This window comes from Ailuropoda melanoleuca, chromosome 14 (genome assembly GCF_002007445.2).
Source record: "Ailuropoda melanoleuca isolate Jingjing chromosome 14, ASM200744v2, whole genome shotgun sequence".
Classification (NCBI taxonomy): domain Eukaryota; kingdom Metazoa; phylum Chordata; class Mammalia; order Carnivora; family Ursidae; genus Ailuropoda; species Ailuropoda melanoleuca.
The window spans coordinates 61013109-61031754 of NC_048231.1; the positions used below are offsets into that span (position 1 = coordinate 61013109).

Below are 18646 nucleotides of genomic sequence, written 5' to 3' on the forward strand. Positions count from 1 at the left end.
AACAAGTTCCCTTGCCTGAGACATATTTAGAAAAATGTTGCCAAGGCCCATGTAAAGGAAATTCTGGTCTATGTTTTCTTCTAAGAATTGTATGGCTTCAGATCTCACATTTAGGTCTTTATTTTTGCATATGGTGTTAGAAAGTGGTCCAGTTTTCCCAACACCATTTGTTGAAGAGACTGTCCTCTCCCCCATTGTATATTCTTACCTCTTTCATTGTCGGTTAATTGACCATAGAGATGTGGGTCTATTTCTGGGCTCTCTAATGTTCCACTGATCTCTTGTGTCTATTTTTGTGCCAGTACCATACTGTTTTGATCACTACAGCTTTGTAGTATATCTTTTTTTTTTTTAAAGATTTTATTTTTTATTTATTCGACAGAGATAGAGACAGCCAGTGAGAGAGGGAACACAAGCAGAGGGAGTGGGAGAGGAAGAAGCAGGCCCACAGTGGAGGAGCCTGATGTGGGGCTTGATCCCATAACGCTGGGATCACGCCCTGAGCCAAAGGCAGACGCCCAACCGCTGTGCCACCCAGGCGCCCCTGTAGTATATCTTGAAATCTGGACTTGTGATACCTCCAGATTTTTTCTTCTTTCTCCAGATTGCTTTGTCTTTTAGGGTCTTTTGTGGTTTCATGTAAATTTAAGGATTATTTGTTCTACTTTAGTGAGGGGCAGAGGGAGAGAGAGAATCTTAAGCAGGCTCCACTCCCAATGCAGAGCTCGACATGGGGCTTGATCTCACAACCCCAAGACCATGACCTGAGCCGAAATTAAGAGGCAGACAAAGGGTGCTTGGGTGGCTTGGTTGGTTAAGCATCCAACTCTTGGTTTCAGCTCAGGTCATGATCTCAGGATCATGACATCTGGCCCTGCATCACAGTCCTCTCTCTCCCTTCCTCTATGCCCCTCCCCCCCACTCACACATATTCACTCATGCGCGCTCTCTCTCTCTCTCTCTCTTAAATAAGAGTCAGATGCTTAACCAACTGAGCCACCCAGGTGCCCCAAAATGTTGGCATTTTGATAGGGATTGTATTAAGTCTATAGATTGCTTTGGGTAGTATATACATTTCAATACTAGTTCTAATCCAGGAACATGGAATATCTTTCCATTTGCTTGTGTCATCTTTTTTTTTTTCCATTAGTGTTTTAGTTTTTGAAGTAACCTCCTTGGTTAAATTTATTCCTAGGTATTATTTTTGGTGCAACTGTAAATGGAATTGTTTTCTAATTTCTCTACTTCATTATTAGTGTATAGAAATGTAATAGGTTTATGTATATTAATTTTGTATCCTGCACCTTTACTGTATCATTTATCAGTTCTAGTAGTTTTCTGGTGGATTTGTTAGGGTCTGTATATACAGTATCAGGTCATCTGCAAATAGTGAGAGTTTTACTTCTTATCAATTTGGATGCCTTTTCTTTTTCTTGCCTGCCTTGGCTAGGCCCTCCCATACTACATTGAATAAAAGTGGTAAGAGTGGACATCCTTTCTCGTTCCTGACCTTAGAGGAAAAGTGCTCAGTTTTTCACCATTAAGATGTTAGCTATAGGTTTTTCACATAAAGTCTTTACTATGTTGAGGCATATTCCCCTCAAGATTTCTTAAATTTTTAAAATAATGATCACATTATCTGCAAATAAAGATTTCTAGTTCTTCTCTTTCAGTCAGTGCTTTTTATTTCTTTTTCTTGCTTTATTGCATTGGCTAAGACTTCCAATACAATGTTATCAGGAACAGAAAGGGGAAGGTAAATCTAGTCCCTGTAACTGCATTATGTCCCAAAACAGAAGCTTCTCTTGTTTTAAAGTTTATATCGCACATTTAGGTTTAAACTAGCTGTAATTTAGCATCCAATATGCAATAGGTATCTAAAATCACCTATTACTATGGATAGCTAATTGCCCCAGCATTATTTACTCAGTTCTTTCCTCATCCACTTTTTATGCCACTTTTGTCATCTATCAAGTTCCCATATGTACAGGTTTGTTTTTTTTAAAAAATTTTATTTATTTATTCGATAGAGATAGAGACAGCCAGCGAGAGAGGGAACACAAGCAGGGGAGTGGGAGAGGAAGAAGCAGGCTCATAGCAGAGGAGCCTGATGTGGGGCTCGATCCCAGAATGCCAGGATCACACCCTGAGCCGAAGGCAGACGCTTAACTGCTGTGCCACCCAGGCTCCCCACTATATGTACATGTTTTAATTTCCAAACTATCTGGTCTGTTCATCTTCATCTACCTTGAGCTAATACGAAGATCTCACTAAGTGACCTTATCCATCCCATTACCAACTCTATATGCTGGCAATTCCCAAATTTATATCTCCACCCAGAGATTTCTCCTAAGCACAAACTTCTATTTCTGATATCTCACTTGGATTGTAGAATAGTATTTCAAATTTTAAATGCCTTAAAACCCAAACTTCTAATTCTCAGCCATTGCTAGCCTACACTTCCCTTCAGTCTTACCCTTCTCAGTAACTGGAAATTTTTTTTCCCAGGTCCTCGACTGAAAGACTGTAAAGAGCCCCTCAATTCCTTTTGTTTTCTCATACCTCACATATCCAAGCCATGAGAAAATCCTGACCACTCTGCCTTCAAAATATGTTTTAAAAAAAATCCAACCACTTACAACCATTTATATGGCCACTACCCTGATCCAAGCCAATATCCTCTTACCTGATTATTCCAATAGCCTAACTGCTTCTCTTTTTTCCTCCTTGTCTTCCTAGGATCTATTCTCACAACAATCAGTGATCATTTTTTAGAACCTAAGTCTGATCACATAACTGCTGCATTCTAAACCCTCCCACATCTTCCTATCTCACAAAGAGTAAGAGAGACAATTCTTACAGTAACCCACAAGGCCTTTCATTATCCAGTTCCCACTGCCTCTCTAACCACCTCCTCCAGCCGCTCTCCTTCTCTCACTCTACTCTAGACAAACTGGTCTCCTTGCTTTTCATGACACACATCACATATACTTCCCACATCTGCTGCCTAGGACCATCCTCATTGCCCAGATACTGACACTGCTTCAAGTCTTAATTACCATTCTCACAAAGCTTTTCCTGCCACATTTCACAAAGCAGCAACCCTCTATACATCAAATACACTTCCTTGCCTCCCCCCACCCCAGGCACTGATCTCATCTGACATAGTGTTTGCTTTTATTGGCTCTCTATTAGAATGTAAGCTCCCTGAAAACAGGGATTTGGTGGTTTGGTTTTGTTTTTTGTTTTTTTTCCCTCCTCTCCTTTCTCCACTGCTCTAGATCCCTAGTCCCTGGAATAGTATCTAGCACTCTCAATCAGTATTTGTTGAATCAATGAATGTTTTACTTCCAAAGAGTTCAGAATTAGTCTTTTTATCCAGCAGAACACCCCCCCCCCACTTATCTTCCATTTTAAAATTCATTGCCCTGGACTTTGCTATAGAAATGAGAGTCGGGGGGCGCCTGGGTGGCACAGCGGTTAAGCGTCTGCCTTCGGCTCAGGGCGTGATCCCGGTGTTCTGGGATCGAGCCCCACATCAGGCTCCTCTGCTATGAGCCTGCTTCTTCCTCTCCCACTCCCCCTGCTTGTGTTCCCTCTCTCGCTGGCTGTCTCTCTCTGTCAAATAAATAAATAAAATCTTTAAAAAAAAAAAAAAAAAGAAAGAAATGAGAGTCGGGGCGGGGGGCGCCTGGGTGGCGCAGTCGTTAAGCGTGCCTTCGGCTCAGGGCATGATCCCGGCATTCTGGGATCGAGCCCCACATCAGGCTCTTCCGCTATGAGCCTGCTTCTTTCTCTCCCACTCCCTCTGTGTTCCCTTTCTCGCTGGCTCTCTCTCTCTGTCAAATAAATAAATAAATAAAATCTTTAAAAAAAAAAAAAAAAAGAAATGAGAGTCAGGTAGTTAAATCCTATGAAAACCCTTTGAGGATTCTGGCTGGGATTGCTTTGAATTAATTTGGAAAGAACTGTTAGCTTTTTGATGTTGAGTTTCTTCCCCCCTCCACCAAACACACTGTAGGTTTCTCCATTTTTAGGTCTTCTTTTATGTCCTTCAATTGGAACTTTTTTTTTTTTTTTTTTTTTTTTTTTTTGCCGTAACCAAAGCATTGCATTTTTTAAAGTTACATTTTCTGTCACAATTAAATCATCAAGCTCTTTTTCTATTGCGTTAGTCCTCCTTAACTTTAAAAACATGCTTAAATCTCTCTGGCTAAAAAATCTTCCTCTTGGCCATGAAACCATTCCTTCTGTTCTTAAATATTTCAAAGAAGCAGATGAATGGTGCTGCCTTAGCTTCCTCATTGCCTACTCAATCTGTAACCCCTAACCTAGCCGTTGCTCAACTACCCAGTGGACACTACTCTTTCGGAACAGACCTCTGGGCACTGAGTCACTGAATTCCACAGCCTTGTCTAAGTGTTTATCTTCTTAAACAAAGACTAAGTATCAAAAAGGAGATGTAAAATCTATTTTTCACTGATTACATGTTGACATGATATTTTGGATATACTATTTTAAATAAAATAGATTGTTAAAATTAATTTCACTGTTTTTTTTTTTACTTTTTGAATGTGCCTACCAGAAAACAAGATTACTTATGTGGCTCTCATTATGTATATATTGGATAGTGCCAGTCTACAGCATAAGGGACAAAGGAAGGAAGGAGAGCAGAAAATTCTGTCATTAATTTTCTTTTTCCTTTCTACTCCCATGAGGTCAATAAAAGTTCAGGCCCTAATTACCTCTCACCTAAGACCACTTCAATGGTCCTACTGACCCCTCCCTATAGTGTTGGTTCTGTCACAACCCATCCTAGATACTGTAACCACGTTCCACGTTAATCTTTTTAAAGTACCTCATCTCCCCACTGCTCACCTATTTCTTTATCATGGTCCCCTGAACTTCCAAATTAAGGAGTAAAATGATCTTTCCACCATGCAAGCCTAATCTGCATTCATAGGATTACCTAGTACTGCTCCCCTTTACATGTGTGGATGTGCCAAACTGAGGATGTCACCTAAACTTGACTTGAATTTTTTACTTTAATGCCTTTGTCATAATCTTCTCTCTGCTTAGAATACCCGTTCCAAAATTTAATGATATTCTGTTTATATTTAAAAAGGAAAAAAAAAATGGGTGTGGCCTTTTGTTAGAGATACAGGTATTTTAGAGAGGAATTTTTTTAAAAATCCTACTAGGACTTCAGTCTATATTAAATACCTATTCCTTCATGAAGCCATTTCTAATTACTCAAGCCTTCAACAAACATGCAACATGTAGAAAGTGTCACATGCTATACATTACTCTAGATCCCAGGTAAACCAGACGGCCTTTAGGAATCCAGTCTCATGGGAAGTGTCCATGTAAGTCAACGATCACCATGGAGTATGATTTTGGGAATGATGGAGGTGAGCAGAGGGTCCTGGTGGACCACTACCAAGTCAAGTCTTAATCCAGGTTTGGTGGTAGGCAGAGGGAAGCACCCTTAAAAGTTAATACCCCTAATGCAATTCCCCCTTTGAATACCCAAGACCTTTTCTGGAGTTTCTCTTGTGGTTATAGGATCCCATCTCTGATACTGTCATACTTGTAGAGTTGAAACTCATTACCTGTACATTCCATACTTGCAGATATACCTACTGCTAAAATTTGTAACCCCCAAATCAATACTTATGGCAATTTCTCAGTCATTCACAGGCAAGTCCAAAGTGGTGAAAAATTTGAGTCTTTTGATGTTCCCAGCTGAGATAGAACAAGGTGGTTCTCTGCCTTCTCGTTCCAGCTGTCACACAGTAAACAAATGTCCCTATCGCAGTCCACCTAGTACTGCCATGTTTTCAATATTTTTGCTTTTGGTTGGTGGTTTCACTGTTAAAACTGGCCACCAAACATGGCAATGAATTGTTATCTACTGTTCCTAAGAGCAAGAGAGTTATGATGTGCTTTATGGAGAATATATTGTATTAGACAAACTCTGCTCAGGCATGAGTGATAGTGCTGTTGGCATCAGCTGTATGTTCGTGAATTAACGATATATATTAAATAAGGTGTTTTTAAACAAATACACACAAAATAAGGCTATGTATTAATCAGTATAAAAGTGCTGTGACCAGAGGCTCTCAAGAACCTAACTCGGTATTCCCCCCAGGAGCAGCGGCTCAGTATTCTTTAATTCTCTGTTCACAACAACTTGGCAGAACATAACTATCTTAAATAATGAGAATCGACTGTATACTCTTTCCCTCAAAGGGGAAACCTATCATTACTGTCTCCTGTGGAATTGGTATTAGTAAACAGTTAACTATGAAACTAGGAAGGAACTAAGTAAGTTTATTTTTTTTCTTTTGTGTGAATGCCTTGACTTCAAAATTAAGTAGCTGCCATATAGTTTGACAAAGGCTGGACACTAAAACAAAGCAAGGTGGCACAGAATTATTTTTATAACTTCAAAATGACTGACAATGGCTTTACTGACACACTTACCATTTTTGTTCTTCAGATTTGGGTCTGCTCCACTTTTTAGAAGCTTTAAGGCGCACTGCTTATGAGCCCGGTAAGCTGCACAATGCAAGGGTGTATTTCCTAACTGATCCGAACAATTAACATCAGGAGGATTGGGCCTGTTGAGCTAATGAATGAAAAAATGCAATGCAGAATTACGTATCAGAGATAGGCTTTCTCCCATAAAACACATTAAGGTGTAACTGTGTGTTTGGGGGACCCTCAAACTATAGAAGCTGATGAACACCAGAGCTCTAGGAAGCTAGGCCATCAGGGCCTTCTTGCTCACTAAACCCACGAATCCATGTCACTCCCCATGTTTGTCCTCGAGGTGCTGGGAAATCTCCAGTCCCACATTCCCCTGACCACAGACACCACGCACTACACCAATGCCATCCCACACACCCATGGACACTAAGATTTGCTCCTTCTACCAGTCTTGTTATTCACACTTGGGACAACAAAAATACAAACTAGTCTCCCACAGGCAGTCATTCAGAAGAGTTAAAACCAAAAATGTTAAAAGTGTAAATGTTAAAGTTCTACGAAATTTGTTGTTCCTAACTGACTGCTTTAAAAACTTCTTTACATAGTCTCCATTTCACAAAGCTTAAAAAATGTTTGAGGCACTTTACTTGGAAACCAAAGAGGCCTTTTCAAATGAGCTGAAATAACTTTAAAACAAATGACAATGCTTCAGTCTTGAATTTAGAACAAATTTGGTTTCATGTTTAATGAGACTATGCAGGAAATGGAAACTGGAAAGTAGGTCTCCAAAAGGGGGGTAAAAAATGGGTAACGTTTTCAGTCTGTTCTAACATGATATAAATACTCCCAAATATTGTCACTTTCTAAAAGTGTAGCATACCTTTCAGAAATTATTGCTTATTAAAATTAGAGAAACTTGTTCCTTTATTGGATCCTACATATTGTTTCAATTTTAAATTGATTTACTCTGGAAAAAAATTATCCTTACATTAAGTATTTGCCTTGAAAAATCAGTTTCTTAATCCATCAGGTTTTCAGTAGGGGGTGGGGATGTAAATCAGAAATTCAGAGAAAAATATCATTACAATGGCATAATTATAGTTCAAGCAGGATACAAGTGTTTTTAGATATTTAAGGATTTTTGTACTATTATTATAATCTCCAGTATTCTGGTCCCAAAATTTGACTAAATTATGAAGTTATATCATTAAGTTAAAATTTTCCTGAAGGGTAAAGAATACACGCTGTTGTTGCTGTTTTACCAGAGCTATGAGTTCTGCTGTTCTGCCTTCTCTTGCTGCTGCCAAAAGTTCTTCTTCAAGCTTTCTTTGTTGAGTCCTTTCTACAGCTGCAAAAGCAAAGTACATGTTACTCTACTTCTAGCTAGACTCCTATAGCAAAATCATTACAAAGATGTATGAATAAAGCGATCGTGTGGAAAAAAGCCACAATGTGCTGAATTATAATTCAAATGTAGTTACAGACTTTGTTGTTATTCTCATTGCCTTACATTTCAGATAACAGAGTTCAACTTGTTTCAGGTTCAGAGGAATTTATGTTCTCAATTCAGAGTTCTTTATCTTACTACAATACGCATCACAAATAATTACGACTTACTTTTGCATGCTGAAATACTATTACATATCTGCCTTGGAAAGGCAGATAAATTGGGGAGTAGCATTCATACCTTCCAGAACCTTAGGATCTGTGAAAAGTAACAATAAGAAATAGCACTGGTAGGAAGATGTACAAACCATATAAATAAGTAGATTTATATATACTTATATACTTCCACATCATATAAAATTTAACAAATTTTATAGCACTTACTATATGACAAGTGCTGTTCAAAGCACTTTAAAAATAACTTCCAGGAGCGCCTGGGTGGCTCAGTCGTTAAGCGTCTGCCTTTGGCTCGGGGCGTGATCCCGGTATTCTGGGATCGAGCCCCACATCAGGCTCCTCCGTTGGGAGCCTGCTTCTTCCTCTCCCACTCCCTCTGCCTGTGTTCCCTCTCTCGCTGGCTGTCTCTCTCAAATAAATAAATACAATCTTTAAAAAAAAAATAAAATAAAAATAACTTCCAGTTCTAAAATAAGTCACAGAGATGAAAAAATACAGCATACGGAATGGAGTCATTATTGTAATAACCTTATATGGTGAGAGATGATAACTATGCTTATGGTGAGCATGGTGTAACATATAAAATTGTTGAATCACTATGTGGTACACCTGAAACTAACATTGTATGTCAACTGTACTTCAAAAATAAATTTGGAAAAAACATTAATTCATTAAATCCTCATAACTATGCTATGAAGTAGGTGTTACTATTATCCTGATTGTACAGATGAAGAAACTGAGGCACCAAGTAGTTAAGGAATTAAACCAACGTCACACAGCTGGAAATGGAGGAGCTGGGATTTGAACTTGTGCAGGTTGGCTCCAGAGACCATGCTCTTATTACTACTCTAACCCACTTCTTAAATCACACTTGCAGGGAGAGATTTCAGAGAGTGGAACATGCAATAAAGTCTCTTTTTGCCAGACTTTTATCCTGTTCTGGCTTATAAAAAGCAATTTCATAGAAAGGCTCAGTAATTTCACTTCAGACATGTACACAAAATCCTGTTTAAAGGCTGCCAGGGAGTAACTACAAAAGGTTTTTCGGGTCTCGCTGGCTGAAGTCAGGTCATGGACAAAAAAACAGGTTGGGGAGCCAACTGACTGGGGAAACACTAGGATTACTACCTTGAATACGGTAATAGCTGGAGCTAGGTTAAAGAAATGACTAACGTTCCTAACGTAGCATTATCTTCTATTCTCACGTTTGTATTTACACACCCAGACTCCCTCCCCACCTCAGAGGAAGGCACCCAAGCCTCTGCATAGGCTCTCAATGGCTTCTGCTTTTGCTGGTATTCATGCTCTTCAGTGTTTCCTCTTACTGGTCCTCTGGCTACTGGACTGTGAGCTCTGAGAACAGTCACATCCCTGTCCCTGTTGTATGTACCTCTACTACTTGGAGCTGTCATTTACCCCCTCGGTCATTCTTGCAGTCAGGTACTGTTCTTACTCTTCTGTGTATCCTAGCCATTTATGACCATGTCTGGCTCAATGCATATTTGGCCAACAAATATTTGCTGAATAATTAAATAAATGCTTAATCACGTTGGTTCTACACTTTAGGGAAAAGGAGGTGAAGGGACCCTAATGTTTCTTTCTACATTGCCTAGGTTCGTAACTGAAGGAAAATGGGGATTTGGAGTGGAAAGCCTTGCATATGTTCTTGTCCTGTGCTCATTAAGGACACTGAAAGATTACTGATCTGGCCAATGAAAAGGAAAAATTCCAGTTGGGGAAGTGAGGCTTCTAGAGTGTGGGTGACATTCTGTTTCTTGATGTGCTATTTACATTGATGTGTTCTGTTTGTGAAAACAATGAGCTGTGTGTTAATGATGTATACTTTTATACACCTATTTTATACCCCCAATAAGTGTTTTTAAAGGAAATATTCCATTTAAAAAAGTAATTGTCCTATAAATTTTAGTTTTAATATGACAATAAACTATTTTTCTTTTGAATCTGCATCCAGAATTAATAAGGATGCAGAGATCATGAAGTCTAATTCCATCTTAGCAACACACTTTTATACATACACAGGGTAAGTGAAATAGTAATACACTTGAAATGTAGGCAAGAACCTGGCAAATGTACTTCAGTGACAAAAGAAAACCACCATTCGCCATCTCCAATAAATGATTCAAGGCAAGAATTATTAATGCTAAAAATCACTGATTAAGAAGATTGGTAAATAAAAAAAATATTGGTAAACGGGAGATTTACATTTTTCTTACCACAGATTATTACTTACAAAGGGAGGAAATACCTTTACCATGGATAATGTTGTTATCTGATTTATCAGAGGTAACATTACCAGTAATAGAACAAAATGACATCACGTATTCTCCTAATGTGATGCACTGGTAAAGGATACCACCTCACCATTCCTGGCAAAAATGCATATCCTGAATCTAATTATATGAAGAAAAAAAAAAAAACCCTGAGACATTCTACAAATAATTCTACAATTGCCTTCCTCTTCAAAAAGGTCAAGATCATAAGGGCAAAGGCTAAGGATTTATTTCAGATAAAGGAGACTAAAGTAATGTGACAACACAATGAGAGATTCTGGATTGGATTCTGGATTGGGGGAAAATTTCTACGAAGGACATTATTTGGGCAATTGACAAAAATCTGAATAGAAACATTATAATAATGTTAAATTTCCTGAGATTGATCACTATATTGTGATTATGTAAGATACCCTTGTTCTTAAGGGATACATACTAAATATTTAGAGCTAAAGTATTACTGTCTCTAAACTACTCCCAAATAGTTTTGCAAAAAATTAAAAGTAAATAAATAACATTAAGTAATATATAAAGGATAAGCCAGATATGGCAAAATGTTAATGACTGGTGAGTGTAAGTGAAGGAAGTGTTTGTTGTACTACTCTTGAAACTCTCCCATAGGTTAGAAATTTCTCAAAATAAAATGAAAGACAAATGGTATGTAGAAGAAGGTATTCCTCTCTGGTGCCTGACAAGTAGTCATCTACCCTTATCCAAGTAACTCCAGTCACATGAACTCACTACACCTTGAAATGCAACCCAAGCCATTATTACAATACACAGGACCCAAAGATCAACTCCTGGCACTCCATCAACTGGGCCAACCTAGCTCTGGTCTGCCACAAATAAGATCACAATATAAGTTCTTTAGATACTTGAGTGGGATTTTGTTGTGACTATATTTCCTGTCTCTAGTGCCTTACCCTACACCATGTGGTTTCTGTTCTACCTGTAGTCTTGGAGGGCTCTTAGATGCACTCCCTGAAGTCTGACCCATTTAAGGTGCTATGCACAAATATATCTGGCTAAGGTGATCTCATTAGAGCAGAATCATTAAGCTTCTACTTCCATTTCTCAGGCTAGCACCTTATTAGCTGACAAATCATAATGCCTGTAAGTCAACTAAATCCTGTCCTTAGTGGATTTGGGTTTTGGGGAGTCAGTAGAACATGTCTTTATGATCAGCCCCACTAAATGTCAACTTGTCAGGCGAACCTAACATTCCACTGTCAGGAGAACCTCAGTTTCAGGTTCTCATCTTGTTACAATTCAAACGACAGGACAAGGACGCCTAGCTGGCTCAGTCAGCAGAGCATGCAATTCTTCATGTCAGGTTCATAAGTCTGAACCCCATGTTGAACATAGAGACTACTTTAAAAAATAATAAAATAAAATGACAGGACATGGTCAAGAACAGGACCTCATCCTCCCACTTAGATCACAATATATTAAAGGGCAGGGATCACATCTAATATCACATAACACAGAGCCTTACAGAAGACGTTTTATGTTGATATGCTTATTCATTTTAAATGAAAAGGTTTTATTTGAAAGCCAAGAATCAGTTAAGGCAGTGACCTAAGGATGTCTGACAAGCAGACATCATTTTAACGGGAAAACAAGAAAATATTCTAGTTTTCAAGGACATCTGGAAAGCGTAAAAAGATACTGTTTTTACATAGTTAAAAATACTAATAATTAAGAAATAAATACCCTTTAGATACAAAATTATCTTGCCTTTCTCTGAATTGCAAAGCAAAGAAACACAGGATATGTGCTTTCTAAAGTAGAAAGAAATCTTTTCTTCTCTAGCATAGAAATACTACCAAAATTATAGCAAAGTCGTGGCCATTCAGAGGATAGTCTACCATATGAGAGTTTCCCAACGTAAGCATCAAAATATGTTTTATTCTCTCATGGAGAAACTGCTCTGAGTTATTGCAGACTCCTATCTTCTTTAACACAATATCTGAAGTACCTAGCAATGATGCTGATCCATCAAGAAATTACTGTCGGCCGTTGTACTACAATGCAGTAAGTCAGGATAACGGAACCAGACAGAATGGTCTTCCCCAGCATCAAACGGCTCCCAATAGCTGTACCTCTCCCAGCTTCTCTGTCCTGCACTTCTGTATTCCTTCATTAATGATGCTTCTGCAGCCCACCAGCCATATTCTTTCTTCTGCCTCTGATTTTCTGCTTTTAATTTTGTTGAAGATTTGATCATACATTATGGCAAGTCTTAAAAATCTGTTTAAGTTTTAAAGCTGTAAGGAAACTCAATGATTTTGTGTCTAATCAAGGACTCCAAGATAGTATCATCTTTACAGTGTAAGCTCAATGTAGTCTATTTTGGCATCCCAGAAGCTATTTCTACTTATATTCTGGACCTTGCCTATCATTAAAGTAAATGTTACTTATGTTAAAATCCATAATATTTACCTTCAAGCATGTTTCTGATTTCTTTGTCATAAGTGACTTCTTTTGCTGTCTGTCCACTCCCATTAACAACAGTAGCATCTGCATTATATTCTAAAAGAAGCATTACCAACTCCTAAAAAAGCAGAGAAACTGTTTTTAGCTATTATTAAACTAAGAATTTATTATAGCCCTTTTCCAAATTACTATCAAACTTCTATAATAGAAACAAGTACCATAGGAATCTGTTCTAAAGCACATCAGTTATGTGTACAGTAAGTGAATACATTAAGTAACTACAGTAAGCTCAACACAGCCCACCCTTGCACAACACAGGTTTGAACAGTGCAGGTCCACTTATACGCAGATTTTCTAAACAAATACAACACAGTACTGTAAATGATTTTCTCTTATGATTTTATTATTAACATCTTTTCTCTAGATTCCTTTATTGTTAAGAATAGAGTATATAATACGTTAATGTAACATACATGATTAACTGTTTATGTTGTCGGTAAGGCTTTCAGTCAAGAGTGGGCTATTAGTAGTTAAGTTTTGGGGGAGTCAAAGTTACATGTAAATTTTCAACTGTGTGGGGCTCAGTGCCTCTCACCCATGTTGTTCAAGGGTCAACTGTACTACAATTCAACTAACTGTAATAACTGATGATTGCCTAAATAATTGCCAATCCACAATTAACACAAATTCTATAATTGATTTTTAAAGTAAATCATCTGTTTTACCAAACTGGTTCATGTGACTAAACCAAATGTATAACAAAGCTGTTATTAAAATTACAGCAAATGCATTCAACATTATTCCTACAATGCCTGTTGAAAAAAAATTTTCCCAACAGACCTAGATTTTTTTTATAAAAATCTGATTTAAGATATAGAATATTATCTTCTGATGTGACACAGACTGATAGAATATACCACCAAAAGAATGGTTATGAAGCAAACAATCTCAAGTAAATATTCAACAACAAAGAAACTATCGTACATATTTACTCTAAGCAGTTAAATGCTTTTAGAAATTTCAAGCTAATTGGTAACATATGTAAGTCCAGTATCACTGGTGTGTAGTTCATTTATACAACTTAACAGGGCAGTAGAAATGAAGAATGCAGATTTGCAGGAGATTATTAGAGATCTGATATTTAATGTTACTAGGCTGTATAGCACCCAGGGACGGGATGGTAGTAACATGTCTGCTTTCATTCTACAAGAGGGCAAGATGAAACACAGTTTTATTCTGTGCTATTCTGTCAGGTTGATTGTGCACAGACACATAGGAAGTGATATCCTGTGTCATCACATGTTATGTTTTCCCACGAGTTACATACTTCCTTTGGGTCAAAAAATTTCCTATGTTCTTTCCAAAAATTTTTTGTTCTAAGAAATGCCTAAATACAAGCTAAAAAATACATAAAGTAGAAAATAAAATACTCATTGTCCTAGTCATTATATGACCATTATAAACATTTCAGTGTATTTCTTTCTAATTACTTTCCTATGCATTTTTGAGACTTTTTAAGATTTATTCATTTTAGAGAGAGAAAGAGAAAGCGCAAGTGAGGGGAGCGGCAGAGGGAGAGAATCTTCAGGTAGACTCCCTGCTCAGTGTGGAGCCCACTGCAGGGCTCAATCTCACAACCCATGAGATCACCACCTGAGTCGAAACCAAGAGTCGGACGCTTAACTGACTGAGCCACCCAGACACCCTTGAGATTTTCTTTAAACATAATCTTATTCATATGACAGCTGCTTAAGTTATACCTCCTTTCGCCTAATATATTACGCATTTTCCAAAGTATTATATAGTATCTATGTAATAGTCTATATAATACACATTTCACTGCTGAATGTTATTCTATAAAATACATTACCACATTTAAAAATAGAAAAATGGTTAAGTCTAATATCTTAAAGTGAATTCTAATAAAACCTTAGCATTTACTATCATCTTAAGGGCAGCATTTTTGGGAGAAGTGTTTTCGTACTAATAAAGAAAGTAAAACACACAGGATGATGGAAAATATTTACAAATCATGTATCCGATAAGGGACTTGTATCCAGAATAAAGAACTTTTACAACTCAATAAAAAGACAGCCCAATTTAAAAATGGGCAAAAATAACATGATCAGAAAACAAAACCAAGAAAAACAATTGCATTTACAATGGCATCAAAAGAAATACAATGCTTAGCAATAAACTCAACCAGGGAAGCAAAAGACTTGTATACTAAAACTATAAAACATGGCTGAAGGAAATTAAAAATGACCTAAGTAGGAAGACATCTCGTGCTCACAGACAGTAAGACTTAAGACTTAAGAGGTAGGGGCGCCTGGGTGGCACAGCGGTTAAGCATGTGCCTTCGGCTCAGGGCATGGTCCCGGCGTTGTGGGATCGAGCCCCACGTCAGGCTCCTCCGCTATGAGCCTGCTTCTTCCTCTCCCTCTCCCCCTGCTTGTGTTCCCTCCTCTCGCTGGCTGTCTCTATCTCTGTCGAATAAATAAAATCTTAAAAAAAAAAAAGACTTAAGAGGTAAACACCACCCAAAAAAATCTATAGATTGCAATACCTATCAAATCCCCATGATGATTTTTCCAGAAATAGAAAATCCCATCCTATAATTCATATGGACTCTCAAGGGACCCTGACGAGCCAAACAGTATTAGGAGAAAAAAAATAAGTTGGAGATCTCATACTGCCTGATTTTAAAACTTACTTCAAGCTACAGTAATCAAAACTGTGGTAAGGGCATAAAGACAGCCATACAGGCCAGTGGAATACAACGGAGTCTCCAGAAATAAACTCTCACATATGTGGTCAAATGATTTTCAACAAGAGGGCCAAGACCATTCTAAAGGGAAAATTTCAATAAATGGTGCTGGGAAAACTGGATATCCATAGTTAAAAAAAAAAAAAATCAACTCTGTACCCTACCCCATATACAAAAAGCAAAATGGACCGAACCGCATGTGTAAGATCTAAAACAATAAAGATCTTAGAAGAAAATAGCAGGAAAGCTTCAAGACATTGGATTCTGCAATGATTTTTTTGGCTATGACACCAAAAGCACAGGCAAAAAGAGAAATTAGTCTACATCAAGATGTAAAACTTTGTATATCAAGAGAGTAAAAGGCAATCCAGAGAATAGGAGAAAATATTTACAAATCATACACCTCATAAATGTATGTCCAGAATACATAAATAACCCCTAAAACAAAAACCCCCAAACAATCTGATTAAAAAATGGGCAAAGAACCTGAAAAGCCTACATGATATTGTGGAAAAGGCACAACTAGAGATAGTAAAAAAGATCAGTAGTTGCCAGGGGCCGGGCAAGGGAGAACAATGAATAGAGGCGTAAAAATACTCTAAGATGCTATAATGATAGATGCATATTATTATACATTTGTCCTAGCCCAAAGAACGTACAAGATTAAACCTAAGGTAAACTATGGACTGTGTGTGTGTGGGGGGGGGGGTTGTGTCAACACAGGTTCCTCAGCTGTGACAAATGGACCACTCTGGTGGGGGGATGTTGATAATGGGGGACATTGTGCATGGGTAGGGACAGGGAACATGTGAGAAATCTCTATCTTCCTCTCAATTTTGCTGTGAACCTGAAGCTGCTCTATAAAACTTACGTATGCAAAATTAAAAAAAAAATATTTTAAACTTAGGCAAAGGACTTCAATACACATTTCTCCAAAGAATGGCCAAGAAGCACACAAACAGATGCTCAACACCTACATTACAGAAATGCAAATCAAAACCAAATGAGATGATATTTGATAACTGTTACAGTGCCTAAAATTAAGAAGGCTGACCATAACAAGTGTTGGCAAGGATGTGGAGAAACTGGAACCTTCATACAATGCCAGCGGGAATGTAAAATGATGCAGAGGCTTCGGAAAACAGTGACAGCTCTGGAAAACACCAAGCAGAGATGCTAGATGATGCAGCAATGCCACTGCTGGGTATATACCCAGGAGAAATGAACTGAACAACAAAATCTTAACCATAAGTGTTCAGAGCAGCATTATTCATACCCTCTGAAAAGTGGAAACAACCCAAACGTCCATCAACTAATGAGTGGATCAAATGTCCATACAATGGCATATTTGTCAAGAAAAAAAGAATGACATACTAATATATTGCACGTCATGGATGAACCTCGAAAGTTTTACACTGAAAGAAGCCAGTAACAGAAGACCATGTATTGTATGATTCCATTTACATGAGATGTCCAGAATAGGCAAATTCATAAAGATAGATCAGTAATCGCCTGGAGGTGAGACGAAGGGGTAACAGAGTTACATAAGTATGTGGTTTCTTTTTTGGGATGATGACAGTGTTCCAAAATTGACTGTGTTGATGGTTGCAGAAGTCTGTCAACATACCTGAATCACAGAATTGTGTACTTTAGATGGGTGAATTGTATAGCGTATGAAATAAATCCCAAAGTTGCTTAAAAAATGATTAGGGTTAGTCTGGTACCACATAGCACATTTAAGTTAAAGAACGTTATTTCTCAACCTATTTAATACCTCATCTAACAGATGAAATACTTGAAAAGTGTCCCATACCCAGATTATTTTTTAGTAACAGCTTTAGGACATAATTCACATATCATAAATTTCACCCTTTTAAAGTGCACAGTTCTGTGGCTTTTAGTATATTCAGAGTTATGTACAATCATCACCATCTAATTTCAGAACATTTTATCACCTCAAAAAGAAATCTTACCTATCAATCACTCCCCAATCCTCTTTCCCCTACACCTCTGGCAACCCTCTAATCTACCTTCTGTCTCTATGGATTTGCCTATTCTGAATATTTCTATGAATGGAATTATCCATTATGTAGCGGCCTTTTGTGTCTGGTTTCTTTCACTCAGCACGTTTCCAAGGTTCTTTTGTGTTTTGGCATATATCAGTACTTCATTCCTTCGTTTTGCTTAATAACACTCCCACTGCACGGGTGTACCACATTTTACCACTCATGAGTTAATGAACATTTGGGTTGTATCCATCTTTGGGCTATTATGAATAATGATACTATGACCATTCTCATGTTGATTTTTAAAGCTTTTTTTTTTTTCCCCTATAAAATTAATCTACTACAGGGGAGCCTGGGTGGCTCAGTCGTGTCCAACTCTTGATTTCAGCTCAGGTCATAATCTCAGGGTTGTGAGATCAAGCCCTGCATCAGGCTGTGCACTGGGCATGGAGCCTGCTTGGGATTCTCACTCTCTCCCTCTGTCTCTTCCATCCCCTCCCTCCCTCTTTAAAATAAAAAAAAAAATCTACTTTTAAATTCCACATGAAAATTTTCCTTCTTGTAAAGCAATCTCTTAATGTAGGCTTCAGGTTTCAAAGTTAGAAAAAAATAACTTCTATAAATTTTGCTCACTGATCTCTTAGAATTTAGGAGAAGTTCAAGAAAAATAACTCAATGGGTTGTAACTTTAATACAATCGTAAGGAAAATACAATACTTTTTTTTTGCGGGGGAGGGGCTTCACTATGTTGATAAACTGTATTAGAGAAAACAGAGAGAGGTGTTAAAACAATTCAAATATAGCTACCAAACATATACCATGTACGTATAGCCAATTAATTTAAGGAGCCAAGAACCCACAATGTTTGGGAAAGAATGGTTTCTTCAATGAATGGTGCTGGGAAAACTGGACAGTCACATGAAAAAGAATGAAACTGGACCACCGTATGACACCATGCACAAAATTAACTCTAAATGGATTAAAGTTTTGAACCTAAGACCCAGAAACCATAAAACTCCTAGAAGGAAACA

General features: G+C 37.7%; 1 protein-coding gene across 10 annotated transcripts in view; it reads right to left on the reverse strand.

The window, feature by feature from the left end:
- OSBPL1A (oxysterol binding protein like 1A) overlaps positions 1 to 18646 on the reverse strand; it is a 241083-nt gene that overhangs the window by 161877 nt on the left and 60560 nt on the right. For all 10 annotated transcript variants that reach the window (XM_034643241.1, XM_034643244.1, XM_034643243.1 and 7 more), the window contains 3 exons: positions 12849 to 12960; positions 7755 to 7840; positions 6487 to 6631 (listed from right to left, as the gene is read on the reverse strand). In XM_034643241.1, coding sequence (XP_034499132.1) covers positions 6487 to 6631; positions 7755 to 7840; positions 12849 to 12960 — 343 coding nt within the window. The remainder of the gene's footprint in view (positions 1 to 6486; positions 6632 to 7754; positions 7841 to 12848; positions 12961 to 18646) is intronic.